The sequence below is a fragment of the Amyelois transitella genome, chromosome Z, assembly GCF_032362555.1.
Source record: "Amyelois transitella isolate CPQ chromosome Z, ilAmyTran1.1, whole genome shotgun sequence".
NCBI lineage: Eukaryota > Metazoa > Arthropoda > Insecta > Lepidoptera > Pyralidae > Amyelois > Amyelois transitella.
Window position 1 is genome coordinate 3,670,161 of NC_083535.1, and position 17,263 is coordinate 3,687,423.

At 35.7% G+C, this 17,263-nt stretch overlaps 1 protein-coding gene across 1 annotated transcript; it reads left to right on the plus strand.

Annotated features, from left to right (window-relative positions):
• Nucleotides 1–936: 936 nt before the first annotated feature.
• LOC106130610 (paraplegin) lies at nucleotides 937–16,673 on the plus strand. The gene is made up of 15 exons (XM_013329502.2): nucleotides 937–1,223; nucleotides 1,616–1,765; nucleotides 2,225–2,365; nucleotides 2,523–2,660; nucleotides 7,125–7,218; nucleotides 8,717–8,850; nucleotides 9,735–9,899; nucleotides 10,301–10,452; nucleotides 11,017–11,239; nucleotides 11,972–12,105; nucleotides 12,616–12,752; nucleotides 13,241–13,443; nucleotides 14,573–14,692; nucleotides 15,078–15,263; nucleotides 15,689–16,673. The coding sequence occupies exons 1-15, from the start codon at nucleotides 1,044–1,046 to the stop codon at nucleotides 15,893–15,895; spliced, it is 2,364 nt and encodes a 787-aa protein (XP_013184956.1). The 5' UTR covers nucleotides 937–1,043; the 3' UTR covers nucleotides 15,896–16,673.
• Nucleotides 16,674–17,263: the final 590 nt, after the last annotated feature.

Genomic DNA, 17,263 nt, shown 5'->3' on the forward strand with positions numbered 1-17,263 from the left:
GGGTAAAAGGCGTGTGACTTTTTTTTAGACAAGTGATTAAATACTATCGTGATTGATTCATAGATGAACGTATACGATAAGTACCTAGGCAAAGTGAGCGCGCGCGACCCTTCCCATCGACTTTTCAGAGTGCTTTGCATCGATGATTGCAGCAAGATAACAGAGGCAGTAGGTACCTAAGTACCAACATAATTTAGAAAAGTGATTGTGTGATATTTCTTGTTGTAGGTCATGTCATGTCTTCAATAAGGTACCAGGACATGATGCTACCTTCTTTCTACATACATATAATCACGTCTATATTCCTTGCGGGGTAGACAGAGCCAACAGTCTTGAAAAGACTGATAGCCACGTTCAGCTGTTTGGCTTTATGATGGAATTGAGATTCAAATAGTGACAGGTTGCTAGCCCATCGCCTAAAAGAAAAATCCCAAGTTTACAAGCCTATCCCTTAGTCGTCTTTTACCATATCCATGGGAACGAGATGGAGTGGTCCAATTCTTTTTTTATTGGTGCCGGGAACCACATGGCACACCTTCTTTCTCCTAGCTTTAAAATCCCGTTACACCCTCACCTCACTGGAGAGAAACCAGGGATTGTACCTACACTTTTGATCACAGTTCAGTCAGGTTTTTACAGGAAGCTGCATAATATGAGTTTCTCTAGTTATTTATTTTAGCACAGACATAATATACAAGAAGTCTTCTTTCTAATACTATACGTCTGTGTATCCAAAGAACCATTTTCCTTAGCCAAGCCATCCCAGATTTTAGATATCAGCCCTTGTCCAAAAAAACTTTTATAGTTGTTCTTCCTTTTCCATTATAACTTTTTGTGATTATGCCCCAACGTCATGGTTTGAAGAAAATAACCATTTGTTGTCACTGTCACTCTGAGCTGTCACTAAATATTGTGATGTCACTGTCAACACACAGTCCAGTCACTGATGGGAAAATAACTTTAGAAAATAATGATCAACTGTGTCTAGATTACATTATAATTTCCTAATTTATTTAATAAACAAAGTTCAATCAAAATCAAATATGTTATCAATAAAGAGGCTACCAACGCTATCGGCGTCCAAGATACAGTCAAAATTACATTTTGCCCTCCGAAGTGGAGTTCAAGAAAAGCAAATAAATAAACATTGTCACATGAATTTATTGAATTTGTGTAGATCTTTTTCAGTATTGCATCATATATCCAGTAAATCAAAAAATCCTGTGAGTATAGCACTTACTTTAATGTATTATGATCTAAGTATGTATACAAAGAATTACCATAAAAATATTGCAACAACATTACACCAGTAGGTACCCTATTTCTTGTTATAACCTGAATGTTCATTTTATTAATCATCAGTGATAGGGTGATTACAGTACACACACGTAAAAGTATCGATCCACGTATTTTATATAATAATGAGTCTTCCGGGTTACATTCATAAATTGTCTTATGTCAAGGAAAGATGTTGATCATAAATGGTTTTGGTTACCTTCTCAATGTCCGTTTTTTTATATTTTATTTCTATTAACCAATAAGTAGTAGATAACATAGTTAATGTTATAGGCTTGAAATTGTTTGATTACTTCCCTATAATTATTAAGTTTTTCAGCAATTACGGCAATTCAACGCAGAATATAAAGCAGCTTGTGAATTGCTTAAAAGGTCAAATCTCCCAACTCTGAATGAAGTATTTGACCTCAAGAAGCACTGCCTGCATACAACACCGCCGCAGTTCAATCAACAAGAAGAAAAAGAAAAGGTAACTTGAATATTGTTAACTGAGTACACTGGTTCCTTTGGAGTCAACAAAAAATAAAAGATCTTTAACTAAGACAGTATTTTACTAATTTCGAACATTGCTTTAATATTACTGTATTATAAATGAGTAAGTAGTGTTTACCTGCAATGATTGCACATTTAGGAATTGAATTAACATATCTATTTCATTGTATATCATGTATCAATGTAGCATACAATGGTAGACCAAATAAATGAAAAAATTGATAAGTGACATTTGTATGAAAAATTTTTAATGAGTAATTATTGTACTCTAACACCAGTCTCTAACTTTGTTTTGGACTACTGAATATTTGCATATTTATTTATTTTGTTTTTGTTGCCTACTTTTTTCTATAATTGCAATATTTAACATGCTAGAAAACCTAAATTCAAACTAAAAATAATGTAATTGATTTCCATAAAATTTTACATCTTACAGGATAAGAAAAATAAAAAGAAAGATGACTTGGACAACAACATGCCCTCTCTGATGATGAAAGCACTGTTTTGGATGATGACTACCATCACCTTAGTGATAGCCAGTTCCCTACTAGTGCCCAGTGATAATACTCAGAATGAGGTAAGACGCATATGCATGGTTTCTGCAGTCATTTTAACCATGTTGATGTGTACATATTTAAATCTGTTTATCTGAAACCTTAATCTTTTTAGCCATTCCAATTTTATTTTTTGTTGTTTTTATTACTATTAATGATGATGCTTATGTAATTTTACAGTTGGTGCGATACGTGTCTTGGAACGAGTTTGTGTATTCTATGCTATCGAAAGGCGAAGTGGAAGAGCTGATTGTGAGGCCAGATATGGAAGTGGTCACTATTATTCTCCATGAGGGAGCCATTGTCAAAGGAAAGAGGGTAAGGTATTTTCTACTATTGTATATTTTCAGAGTAATTTGAGTTTTGAGACTTATAAACTTGGGATTCTACATGTAGTCAATAGGCTAGCAATAGCAACCTGTCTCTATTTGAGTCTCAATTCTATCATTAAACAAACAGCTGAATGTGGCTCCGCAAGGGATATGTGATTATGATATCGCTTCTTTAGAATTAAAGTGGCGTAATTCAAAATTTTAAGAAAACGAAATTCGTACATCAAATGTCTTAAAAAGATGTAATCTACCGGTTTATCAATATTAAAAAGACTCTTTTGGGCCAGAACGGGACAAACGTACTATTTCCGTCTCTTTCAAATCACGCGGTTACCCCGCGCTCCTTGGTTTTGAAGGAGCCCCTTTAGTGTTGCGTCGACAGAGCTAAACGCTGGGTCCTGCGCGGTTGCTCCGTGATCGGCGTAAACTGTAATCCGTCGTTTTAATACAAAACGCAAGGTAAGTTATTTGCACGATATTTATTTTTGTACTGACTGTTTTTGGTTTCGGGCGTTTTAATATTGAATTATAATAATATTTTCTTGACATATTTATATTTCCGTCATTATATTACTAAACATTGCATGAACGAATGAGCGTGATTATATGTTATGGCTTTACTTTACTAACCGATTTTGTGACTACGAAGACGGATACGGAATTAGGCTTATTATTTACTAAATGTTGTGTGGATTAGCAAGCTTTATTGTGATTGGGTCTTTTTTATTTTATTTCAGTTGAATTTTGAGATTAATAATGAAACGAGCAGATCATATTTTACAACTATTAAATAATAACTGTAATGAAAATAAGAGGCAAGAACAGTATGAAGAGATGGGAACCGGAAGTTCTGAAGCGTGTGAGAAGGAAAACTATTTACAACCATTGAATAAGGCGACGGATGAAGGTATTGGTATCAATTCTGTAATTTCACCGCAAGTCGGACTTGAACAGCGGATTTTAGCACCAATGTCACAGAACACGAGAGTTCGGTCTAGTAGTACATCGTCATCCAGTTCTTCCACATCAACATCTTCAAGCTCCAGTTCATCGTCATCATCGGCAGAGGCTTCTACATCGGCGAAACAGTACAAACATGACGTGAACATTGACAGCTCACCTTCAGTCATACCAGGTACTCCAGAGCCTTCGACTAGCAAAAATCGTTTAGATACAGTCATCAACTACCACCAATCCCCTGTGAATTCTGAAGAATCAGACGTTGATCTAAGTGATACTGATCCCACTTATAATATCTCATCAACACAACCACCACGTCGGATTAGTTCATCAACCACCATGTCAGATAGTGAAAATGATATAAACGATGCAATTGTTTCATATGAATTAGTTCCTCAAACCAAAAAATCTAGAAAGCGCCTTCGCAATCCATCTCAGTGGAAACAAAACATCGTGAAATTGCTTCGAAACAGTGGGAAAGCCTATAAATCACTCTCAAAATCTAATAAAGAGGTCCCTGCTAAAAGAGTAAAAGATAGTTGCGTTTGTAGATTTCATTGTTCTGATAACATAACACCTGATAAGAGACGCGAGATATTCGACTGTTATTGGAAGCTTAGTAATATAGACTTGAAGCGATCTTTTATCCAATCTTGTATGATGGAGGTAAACCCCAAATATAAATACACTAATGCTGCCAATCCTCGCAAACCAAATACGGCCTTTTATTTTACTGTTGATGGCAAAAAAATCCGCGTATGTAAAACTTTTTTTATAAATACTTTAGACATAACAGAAAGACAAATAAGAACTGTGAAAATGAAAACTAATTCCACTGGATTTGTAGCAGAAGATCTTAGGGGCCGTTCTAGAAGCCGAGCGCCGATCGATCCAAGTCTTGTACAAGATATCAAAAACCATATTAATAGTATACCGCGCATAGAGTCCCATTATCTAAGATCTTCTACTACAAGAGAATATATTGATGGCAGCAAGAGTATAAAAGAACTATGTAGAGACTTTTACACAAATCAAACCAAAGAAAACAAACCCCACGCTGCATACTGGATCTATTACTTGATATTTACAACTGAATTTAATATAAGCTTCTTTCAACCCAAAAAGGATTTGTGTGATTTATGTACAAGTTATGAATTAGCATTATCAGAAGAAAAGTTAGGTATACAAGAAAAGTATGAAAAGCATATTAAAGAAAAGAATCTGTGTAGAGAGGAGAAGAGAAATGATCGTTCTAACATTAATGAAACAAATATTTGCGCCGTTTACGACTTAGAAGCTGCAATGACTTGTCCTAAGGGTGATGTTTCTTCGTTTTATTACAGATCTAGACTTAACTGTTATAATTTTACTATAGTTGAACTAGCTCCTAAATCAAAAGATAGCAATAAACAGAAAAATGATAGTGACTTAGGTGCATATAAAGATGTATACTGTTTCTTTTGGAATGAAACACAGGGTAATAAGGGGGCTACTGAAATAGGTTCTTGCGTGTTTGATTACTTAAAGACTGTTAGTGAAAATAATGCAGGAAAAACTTTAAATATTACTTTTTATTCTGACAATGCTAATGGGCAGAATAAAAATAAATACATTGCTTGTTTATACTCATATGCAGTGTTCCATTTTGACAATATTCAGTCAATAACACATAAATATTTAATTAAGGGACATACTCATAACGAGGGGGACAATGCACATAGTTTAATAGAAAAAGAAATTAAGAGAAACCTAAGATCTGGTCCTATTTATATACCTCAACAATATGTACCTTTATTAAGGAGTGCTAGAAAAACAGGCACACCATTTAAAGTAAAAGAGTTAGATTACAATTTTTTCATAGACCTAAGAGCTTTACAGAATGAATGGGGGTATAACTTTAATCAGGATATTGATAAAAATATAGTAGGTTGGCGAGATTCCGACAATGAGATAAAGGTGATAAAATTTGTGAAAGACAAGTTGTTTGTATTTTACTATAAAACTACATACGGCGAAGAAAATTTTAAGGAAGTAAATATGCGTAATAAAAGAAATAAAATGAAAGAAGGTTGTGAAATTACACTATCGAAGGCTTATAGTAACAAAATAGAACTTGCAGAAAATAAACAGAAAGATTTAAGTTATCTTGTTAGAACTATAGCAATCCCTAGTACATATGCCTGGTTTTATGAAACTATTTTGTAAGAAATCGATCTCATTTTGTGACGAAGCAATTTATTTTGTTGTCTTCTAACTAATTTTATTTAGAAAGTGTTTTTAAGTTTTTTTATTTTTTGAGATACTTATTGTTTTATAGCCAAGTTGAGCAGTTTATATGATGATGCTTAATAACTTTTTGTTTATTGTTATTTTCGAGAGAGTTTTTGTTTCATATTCCTTTGTCAAAGGTTTTTAAAAACTTACTTGTTGTTATGTTATATGTTAGCAAAAACATATTAAACATATTTTATTAGAAATTTTATGGTTAATAATAACCATTAGATTATAAGCTGACTGCAGTATGTACTAAAACTGTAACTTGAAGTCTGATTTTTTAATTCTGTATTTTATTATAAATAGGTATTAAACCTAATATTTTTGTGACTGATTTTGTGATATTATAGTAGTACCTACCTATAATTGTGATTAGTAGTGTTTGATGATAATTACTGAAGAAAATTTTCCCAATAAATGTTCATGAAAGCATACTCAGGTTTTCACTTTCCTTTAATTTTGAAAGTCATTAATGTAATAAACTAGCATATTCCTAAATTAGTCATTAAACATAAACATAACATTAGTAAATAATTGCCTGTTTTAAAAATAGACTCATTTTGTATTAGTATTATTCAATAAAAAAAGGACGTTAATCTAAATAAGTCAATTATATTTTTTCTTTTTCAGAAATTAAGTGACATCTTTTTTTAACCGTTAATTATCAAAGGTTCTAATTAGTTATTCTTACAATTTTCGAAACAAATCATTAAAACAACCCCAAACCTACAATTATTAACAATAACTGTAACGTCAAAATGATTAACCTTAATATTACGATAGAATAACTAAAAAATGACCAACACTTCAATCACATTTTTATCGTTTACCAAAATTTAAGAATTTTGGATTGAGTCACTTCAATTCTAAAGGAGCGATATATGTATGTAATTTGAATGTTCAACAGTTTCATTACTTGTACAGAATCTATAATATTACTGCACCTTAACGAGACTTGGTATCTATGTGTATCACATCACACACAGAAAGTAGCTTCTAACGTTACATAATTAATCCAAAGGTGAATTTTAGGTGCCAATAATGTTACAGAGGTTAGATCAGGATAGTTGTTTTTTTTTATACTCTGCCCCAGCAGCGTCGCACGCGAGACGCAGTTTTTATCGCGCGAAATACTTTCGCTGTTTTGCTTTTTATCACAATGTAAAACGTACTGTATATTTTTATGTGGATTTTCAAATATTTTATGTTTTTTTAGGCAACTCATCGGGTTTATCACATGAATGTTGGCGACATCCACAGATTCGAAGAGAAGTTACGAGAGACCGAGAAGAATTTAGGGGTCAAAGAGGGTTAGTACATAAAATTATTTTCTTTCTAATATAACCTTCTTTCTTCCGAGTAAGTTACCTCTCCGAGTAAGTTTGAGTCATGTTTCCCTGTAAGTTCAAAACGAAAATCTGGTAGGTTGATCCAACGCTCATGTTTAATAAGGTTAAACTCTTGAAACGGGCCACCGCCGGAGAGGGGTGGCGAAGGGGGAGGGGGTAAACCCCCCCCCCCCCCCCTCCCGTGACACCCTCTTGCCGGAAGCCTATAGTTTTTTTTTTACGAATTTTTAAAGTTTTCATATAAAAAGTGTGCTAAAGGTCATTAACCGCCAGATGGGCAAGGGGGGGGAAAAGTAAGAAGGGATGAAAGGGGCGAAGGTGAGTTAAACCTAACCTAACCTATACATACTTACTATTATACTTTTTCACTCAGTTTGAACGCTCCGTTCGCTTCGCTCGCTCCGCTTTGGTGGTTTACACCAACCTAACCTAACCAAACCGAGTTTGATTTGTGACCAATTTGTTTCTTTTCATTGCGGGGGGCTATCGCCCCCCGACCCCCCCAAGCGGGGGGGCTACGCCCCCCTGCACCCCCTGCTGTCCGTTTACCGACAGCTACTTTCAAAGTCAGTAGATAAAATGACAGTAGCACATAACCAAAACGGCGGATTGCGTTCTGTTCATAGTTAGTGTCTTTTTTGTTTTTACTTTTAAGCAAAGTTTTTGACTATATTTTTAGTGCTAAAATATATTAATTAAAGTATTGTACATGTTTAATGGACAAACTAATTATTTAATACTAAATTAACACAGTTTACAATGACAAACCGAAAATATTGCGTTGTTTAGTGCAATTTTTAAGATTTTCAAAAATTCATAGAAAAAAAGGGGGGGCTTCCGGAAAAAAAAAATACTTGGGGGGGGTCATACAAACCCTCCCCCACCCTCCCCACCCCCTCCCCAACCTCTCTGGCGGTGGCCCGTTTTAAGAGTTGAGCCTTTAATAATACCGTATTTTATAAAAGACTTGCTATGCCCGCGACTTCGTCCGCGTGGAATAATTATTTTGGGCATCATTGAAGCCTTGAGGGCTTAATGAGGAGGGATGAATAATTTTTCCCGATTTTTTTCTCATTCTCTATTATTTCTTCGCTCCTAATAGTTGCAGCGTGATGTTATATAGCCTAAAGCCTTCCTTGATTAATAATAAATCATTTATTTATTATTTATTATTCATATTAATGTTTAAACAAGAAACTGTCAATACATGCTTTTCATTGGAATGCTTGTCCATTCTGAAAGAAACAGGCAATCAGTTTGTGTTCACAATCATGAGACATCATGAGACGACCTGTTTGGCATAGTTGTCGGACTCTCGCCAAAAGGTCCCAGGTTCGATTCGCGGTCAGGTTATGATGGATAAAATACTTTTTCAGCCCCCGTAGAATGGCATGCACGACGCCGTTATTGTATCGCGTGAAAAACTATTAATATGCAATGACTCGTGTTAAATTTTCAGGTGTTCGAGTAATCTACGACCGTAACGGAGGCGTGGCCGGCAAGATAATCAGTACGCTGCTCATTGTGGCAGTCATCCTGTCGTTCCTGTACTCCAGCAAGTCTATGAGGATGAACATCAACCTAGGTGGCATTGTGAGTTTTTTAATACCTACAATATATTTAGTCTCAAACATTCTTTTGGACTGACTGAATCAGTGCAATTTATTTTGTTTTTGAAGAATATAAATACATTTTAAAGACTACATTTAAAAAATATCTCACAAGTGTTTTAACATTTCAGAACATATGTACCTATTTTTTAACAATAGGACATATGTTTTGTTTGATGAGTCGTTTGACCAAAGACCCACATCTGATTCTACTATTTATTTTTATCTTTTTATACATATGTACTACATTGTATTCTGTTATATGTGATAATAAATAAATAATTCGTTACTTAATTAAAAGTGTTCTATCACCATGGACAATCTACGTTATAAGATTTTAAGTTCATCTGAATTTAATGCATCTATTCAATCATAACTTATAATTTGTTACTTATATTATAATATATATAATGTTAGAATAATATAAACTATAAAAATATTAAACACTGTAAATATGATTAATTATAAATATTAATAATGTTTGTTATTTTATTTTAACTTCTAATTGAATATATTACATTCGTTCAATTTTATTATCTTCACCCGACAGATAACATTTTGAATACACATTGCTCTAAGGAAAAATCGAAATATTCAGTCTTGCTGGTTAACTACCGTACACAGTATGGTGCCGGCTGAACGTTGTCATTCGGTCGGTAACGGACAACATACATACATACATACATATAGTCACGTCTATATCCCTTACGGGGTAGACAGAGCCAATAGTCCCGAAAAGACCGAATGGCCACGTTCAGCTGCTCGACTTATGATGGAATTGAGATCCAAATAGTGACAGGTTGCTAGCCCATCGCCTAAAAAAAGGATCGCAACGGACGACATCATTGAAAGTATCCTTGTTTTTAGAACCAACTGGGCCGAGCCAAGTTTACCCTGGTGGACTCGATGACTGGGCAAGGCAAAGGCGTGAAGTTCGACGACGTGGCCGGCCTCAAAGAGGCCAAGGTCGAGGTCATGGAGTTTGTGGACTATTTGAAGAGACCAGAACATTATAAGAGTCTTGGCGCCAAGGTTAGTGAAACCTTTGTTTTTGCTCCGATCCTGTGTTATCTCTTTATTGTAGCTTTTGTGAGGTTTTATTAAGCGATTGTGTTTTTGGGAAGTTTGTATCGGACAAAAAACGTTTTTCATATTATTTATGCGATGATAGTTCGGCCTTACAACAATTAAAAATAATACCGGATTTAAAACCAGTAGCTCATTGGTGTTGAAAAACGTTTTTTTCAATAATATTGATTAGGTAAAGGTGGACTGGTAAATATTTTATCAGGATCATTTACTTATATATACATAAAATCACGCCTCTTTCCCGGAGGGGTAGGCAGAGTCTACCTCTTTCCACTTGCCACGATCTCTGCATACTTCCTTCGCTTCATCCTTCATTTACTTATGGATGTTGTATTTATTACCAGGTCCCGAAAGGCGCCCTACTGCTGGGGCCGCCGGGGTGCGGTAAGACTCTTCTGGCCAAAGCGGTTGCCACTGAAGCTAATGTACCGTTTCTATCCATGAACGGATCGGAGTTTATCGAGATGATCGGAGGGTTGGGAGCGGCGAGAGTCAGGTGATGCATGTTGTTTTCAACTATCATCAATCAAAATCAAGTTAAGACATAATTAAATAGTAAAAGTGTAATGATATAAATTCATTTTTGTATAATTTATCAGAATACCTCATGTTGTACCGTGTAAGACTCTTCCATATAAATTTGATGACTACACCCTAGTGAATAATATTTGCAGTGTTTATTCAAAAGGTTACACAAGATTTAAGGGGAACATAGCTCTTTTTTTATAAATCTTTTTATTATGAATGTGTTCTTATCATTTTTATAAAACTTATTAGTATGTCTTTTATTTATATCTTATTAAGCCAATGGTCTACCATTGGGCTAGGTAGAGTACCTTAAAAAATTAGTCATTTCTCTGAAGAAAATTCTAAAAGTCCTATGTAACCAGTATCCGTATACAATCGCCATCTTCCTGGCGCCATATTGACCCCCTTTCCTGACTGCGCTATGTCAAGTTGCAATTTATATAAGAGAGCAAAAAAAAGAAAAAATGTTTATTTGGTACATAATAATATATCAAGAACAGAACCATTAACCTATAACAATTATATATTCCAGGGATTTATTCAAAGAGGCAGTCTCTCGTGCACCCTGTATCATTTACATAGACGAAATGGACGCTGTCGGTCGCGCGCGTTCCACCGGACCCACTTCGTTCGGCCCGGGGGGAGGGGAGGGGGAACAGACGCTCAACCAATTGCTGGTCGAGATGGACGGAATGAAGAGCAGGGAGGGGGTAGTCGTTTTGGCGTCTACGAACAGAGCGGACGTGCTTGATAAGGTAGGTAATTTCATTAAAATCGGAATCGTGTAGGATAGAAATAGGTACCTACCTAATCCTGCTATTATTATAAATGCGAAAGTTGGCGAGTATGTCAGTATGGATGTTTGTTACTCTTTCACGCAAAAAATACTGAACCGATAACGATGGAGTTTGGTATGTAGGGAGCTGAAGACCCAGAATAAGATAAAAGCTACTTTTTGTCCCGGAGTTCCCGCGGGATTGATAGAGTTTCCATGTGGACGAAGTCGCGTGTGACCTCTAGTAATAAATATAAATTTTAGGCGACGGGCTAGCAACCTGTCTCTATATGAATCTCAATTCTCTCATAAAGCCAAACAGCTGAACGTGGCATATCAGTCTTTTCAAAACTATGGTGACTCTTTATCACAGACTGTGTATTTAAAACTACAGTCATCGTGTGTCTTCATTATTGCAACGTACGCAGGATTTTGTGCAGTTGTAAAGCTGTTAACGAGACGACGATACATTTACCAGTACCTATCACTTGTAGGTTATTTATATCTGTCGAAGACCCCTTACATACCCTATTCCCAGTCACATTATCAATTAAAGGATGAGAGGGAATGAAAATAGAAATATTTTATGAAACTATTTGTCTAATATTACGCATGTTTGATGTTTTAATAGGTCCCTAGCGGACACGGTAAAATTTTTTTTATAAAGAACTATTTATTTACTTTATTCTTAGAAACTTTGCAAATATTTCAGGCTCTACTCCGCCCTGGGCGCTTCGACCGACACATCTTGATAGATTTGCCGACGCTACAAGAGAGAGAAGAGATATTCGAACGCCACCTTAAGAACATTGTTCTAGAAGACCTACCAAAGCACTATGTCAAAAGGTTTGTTTATAATTTTATTACTTATATTATATATTATAACACATTTTTGATCTAGCACATAAGAGTAATTTAAATAAAAAAAAAAAACAAAAAATAAAAATAATAATTTTGATGTCTATGATATGCCATAAAAGAAGCTGGTATCTCGTTTTGCGTAAAAATTCTAAGTTGTATTTGTTCCGTGTTTCGGCACACAGTTTTTTCTCGCATACTTTTATAATTTAGCCTAAAGTTTGTTAGTTCTAATTTTAGAACAATTATTATGAGACGGCCAAAACTATTTCGATATCACTACATAGTAAGTATAAAATAAAGTCGCTATTTTAGTCTGTTTGTCTGTATGCTTAAATCTTTAAAATTACGCAATGGATTTTGATGCGGTTTTTTGTAACAGGTAGAGTGATTCAAGAGGAAGGTTTTTATGTATAATAACATTTATAATTTTGCACCCGTGCGAAGCCGGGGCGGGTCGCTAGTTATTTATAATCGGCTTAACTCATATCATTTCAGATTAGCGTACCTGACGCCCGGTTTCAGCGGTGCGGACATCGCTAATGTGTGCAACGAAGCCGCTTTACACGCCGCTAGGCATAAGCAGAACATCGTCAAAGCGGGCGACTTGGAGTACGCCGTCGAAAGAGTTGTTGGTGAGTTGTTTTTTCTTTTTTGTAACTACCAAGCATAAGAAACTCCAAATATACTCTGTAAACTATACTGTATCATCTTTTATACCTGTGTTTCCGCAATAAAGACATTTGTATTTGTATTTATTACTTAGTGTCTGTTCTGAATGCATATAATTTATGTTTTTTATTTTTTGCGCACCTACGTCATATTTATCGTTCCATCCTGTTGTTACAGATATCAAGTTATATTTAAGAAAGGATTAATCTATTTGATTATTCCGACTTTTTCTATTTATTCTATGTATGAAGACGGGAATTTTAATGTGTTCGCAAACATAAGCAAAATCTATGTTATTTTATTCATTTTGATGTAAATTAAAGATTTAATAATTACATACATACATAACTTAGAAATTAACATATGCGAATGTATAACATAGTTTTATCTTGATTCCTTAACTATATCTGAACTGTTTTTTAAAGTTACTTTAACTTTTTTCAATGAAAAGGTGGCACTGAGAAGCGTAGCCACGCGATGTCCCCCGCGGAAAAGCGGGTAGTGGCGTACCACGAGGCGGGCCACGCCTTAGTCGGCTGGCTCCTGGAACATACCGACGCTTTGCTAAAGGTCACCATTGTGCCTAGAACAAATATGGCGTTAGGATTCGCGCAGTATACGACCTCGGATCAGAAGCTGTATTCTAAGGAAGAGGTAAGTGATACCATATAATATCTCGATTACATAATTATAATTAGCTGAACGTGGATTTGCAGTCGTTTCAAGAGTTCTTTGTCTACCCCGGGGATCGGGATTATAAGTACCTATTTATAAGATTTTAAGAGTTTCATTAAATTTATTGAAAAGCTTGACTCATATACTCATAAATAATCAGCATTGGTCAATAGTTAGGCTTGGAAGACAAGCTGTAACAAACAAAAAAATTTAATCGGGAGTAATTATAACAATACGATGTTACTTTTCTGGTCGTGTGGTTCCCGGCACTAAAGAATAGGACCTCTCCATCTCTTTTCCATGGACGTCGTAAAAGGCGACTAATGGATAGGCTAATAAACTTGAGATTCTTGTAGGCGATGGTCTTTCAACCTGTCACTATTTGAATATCATCCCCATTATAAACCCATAGAGCTGGCCTTTCGGTCTTTTCGTGTCTGTTGGCTCTGTCTACCCCACAAGTGATATAGATGTGATATAGGGTATGTAAATTTACAAGAGAGGGTAGGAAAGAAATATGCGTTATCAACATTATTTGAACCGTTGAGCGACACGACATGACGCGACTATACGATGCAATCAATACATACATACATATGGTCACGTCTATATCCCTTGCGGGGCAGACAGAGCCAACAGTCTTGAAAAGACTGAATGGCCACGTTCAGCTATTTGGCTTAATGATAGAATTGAGTTTCAAATAGTGACAGGTTGCTAGCCCATCGCCTAAAAAAGAATCCCAAGTTTATAAGCCTATCCCTTAGTCGCCGTTTACGACATCCATGGGAAAGAGACGGAGTGGTCCTATTCTTTTTTGTATTGGTGCTGGGAACCACACGGCACAGATGCAATGAATCGTGTATGTGTAAATAATGATGATGCCGCCCGCACTGTAATTGACTTACACGGCAACTTGTAACTCACTTACATTAGCGATACTCACTTACATTAGCGATACTCACTTACATTAGCGATACTCACTTACATTAGCGATACTCACTTACATTAGCGATACTCACTTACATTAGCGATACTCACTTACATTAGCGATACTCACTTACATTAGCGATAAAGACGTCTCAATCAATAATTTTTTTCGGATAAACAGTTGTTCGACCGCATGTGCATGGCGCTTGGCGGGCGCGCGGCGGAAGCTATCACCTTCAATTCCATCACCAGCGGTGCTCAGAACGATCTGGAGAAAGTCACCAAGATCGCATACGCACAGGTACTTATTTATATGATGTAGTTCATGAAGCTCAACTAATATAATTATTTAAAAATAATATATGTTTATGTTTTGTATACAAATATACCCTACTCATAGTGAACGGGAATTGAGAAAATTGTTAAAGAAACATGTTATGAAAATTAGTACTGAAAATTTTATCATATTATTTCCATAAAGGTAAAAAAAAAAATGTTTTCATTCTTTTTGAAATACTTTTTATTTCTAGTCTAGCAACCTGTCACTATTTAGATCTCAATTCTATCATTAAGCCAAACAGCCGAACGTGGCCTACCAGTCTTTTCGAGACTGTTGGCTCTGTCTACCCCGCAAGGGATATAGACGTGACCATATGTATTTATTAAAGGAACATTCATATTGCCAGGTACGTGTGTACGGCATGTCGCCCACCGTAGGTCTCCTGTCGTTCCCGGACTTGAAGGAGCGTGGCAAGAGTCCCTTCAGCAGAACCTTGAAGAACCTTATAGATATGGAGGCGAGGAAACTGATAGCGAACGCGTATTACCGCACGGAAGATATAATTAGGAAGAACGAACATTTGCTTGAAGCTGTAAGTCTTTTTTGACCAAATGTTATTTCATTAGTTGGTACTATTAAATGAGGGCCTGTGTTCGTAGCGGTGGTCTCGGGTTCGAATCCCGGCCAGGGCATGATGTGAAACTAACTTTTCTTGATTGGTTTGGTTGTTGATGATTGATATATTTATCTATGATATCTATTGTTCATATTATACTTAAAATATAGTATCGTTGAGTTAGTATCTTGTAACACAAGTTTCGAATTTAGTTCAAGGCAAATTTCATATGTGCAATTTGTCCAAAAAATACGTTAAAATAAAGTGGATATAATATAAAAAATAACAAGGTGGAGGCGATAAAAACGGAGTCGCGCGTGCTTTGCACTTTCTCAGGAGAGAAACAATCGGGATAAACACTATTGTTTGATGAAGAATAATATTGATTAATTTATTCACAGCTCGCTGAAAAACTATTAGCAAAGGAAACGTTAAACTTCCAAGAAGTGCACGACATCCTTGGACCGCCCCCGTTCCCGAGAAAGAAGTTCATTGACCCCGTTGAGTTCGAGAATAGTCTAAAGAATATGGAAAGTGCAGCCTCCGTAGAGGATTCGAACCCCGTAGGCGCCCCGTCGGCTAAACCCGACGCACAACCGGGCCTTTAACACCTCAATTTTAGATTTTATATCTCCTCAATTTTAGGAAGAAATGGCATTTGATGCCACGAAACTTAGTCGTGTACGTCTGTTTTTTTCTTGGCTTGAACCGCGTTACGTACTGATTCTTGTTTGATATAGCTTCTTTTATTAAATTTAGCCTCCTTACTCGCATAGTTGACAAAGTACAGTTGTAAAGTCTAACATTTATAAAGAAGCTAGGAATGAAGTATATTATATTAATGCATGAAATATCAGTATGATTCCTTTATAAGATCTATGGCTGTGAAAATGCCCGCATAATTTATATTGTCTTTGTTTTACTACTTATTTGTTATGTTGTCTATTCGATTTTTTTCATGGCATAAAAATAAAAAGAGCTCACTTAAAATAGCCCGCAATTTTTGCGAATAATTTAATTTCAAATGTTATGTACGATGCCCAGCACATAAGTTGAACCAAAATTTTACACTATGGTTGCTGCGCATAAGATTTTTGGTATGAAAATGGCGCATACCGGAAGCGTCAAATTCTAAGGTCAACTTATGTGCCGGGTGCTGTATACTACACATTTTGATCACTCAAGTTAAGTAAGTATTGAAAGTTTATATTTGTGTTTCCCTCTTAGTAAGAAACAGCGTGGTGTTGCCATCAACAGACGTATAAATGTGCTACGTTACACATAATGCAATAATTGTGCGATGAGAACAAAGTACTGGCTTATGTAAATGTCTTAGATTGTTTTTTATTAATAAGTTTCACAGCAATAAAGTTGACGATCATGTTATGTTGACTGTTTTATTTTTAATTACCTGTTTAATTACATACAAACATATGATCAAGTCACGGGGTAGACAGAGCCAACAGGACAATGTGCTAAAATGCTTCTGCGAATGTTATACTTTTTGACTTAGGTAAGGCAATGCGAATTTTCATGTGTTGTGATATTTTTATTAGCAAGCGAATAATTTGATGCTGAATTATGCACTACATAAGGAAAAGTATTGTTATAAACACTATTTTTGTTCTTAACCCTTAACCGGCCAAGAAGTTTGCATCATAGAAATTCGAATAATACTTATAAGACAATAAAATTTCATTGTACTGGACACAAGTGACGTCATTTTGCATCGCACGCAGCGCAGCAGTTGTAAGCTGTAAATGATTAGCCCTTTAGATAACCATGATTGACAATTAGGTAGGTATAAAAAGTTGACCTACGTCGTTGACGGGTCCATATTTAAATGCCTTTAATGGGTAATTCTTTTTTGTCGTTACCTTTTACCACTCTTTCCGTGGGTTCGGCACGGTATGTAAGTTTTTATCCAATTGCTTCTGTCACTCGCTATCACATTGGTCACTCCTTTCCTACTCATT

Excerpts from the sequence above, each read along its gene's own strand:
- LOC106130610 (XM_013329502.2), top strand. The coding sequence starts at position 1,044 with ATGTTATCAATAAAGAGGCTACCAACGCTATCGGCGTCCAAGATACAG. Across the intron at positions 7,219-8,716 it reads GAATTTAGGGGTCAAAGAGG|GTGTTCGAGTAATCTACGAC; the intron begins GTTAGTACATAA and ends TTAAATTTTCAG. Across the intron at positions 8,851-9,734 it reads ACATCAACCTAGGTGGCATT|AACCAACTGGGCCGAGCCAA; the intron begins GTGAGTTTTTTA and ends CCTTGTTTTTAG.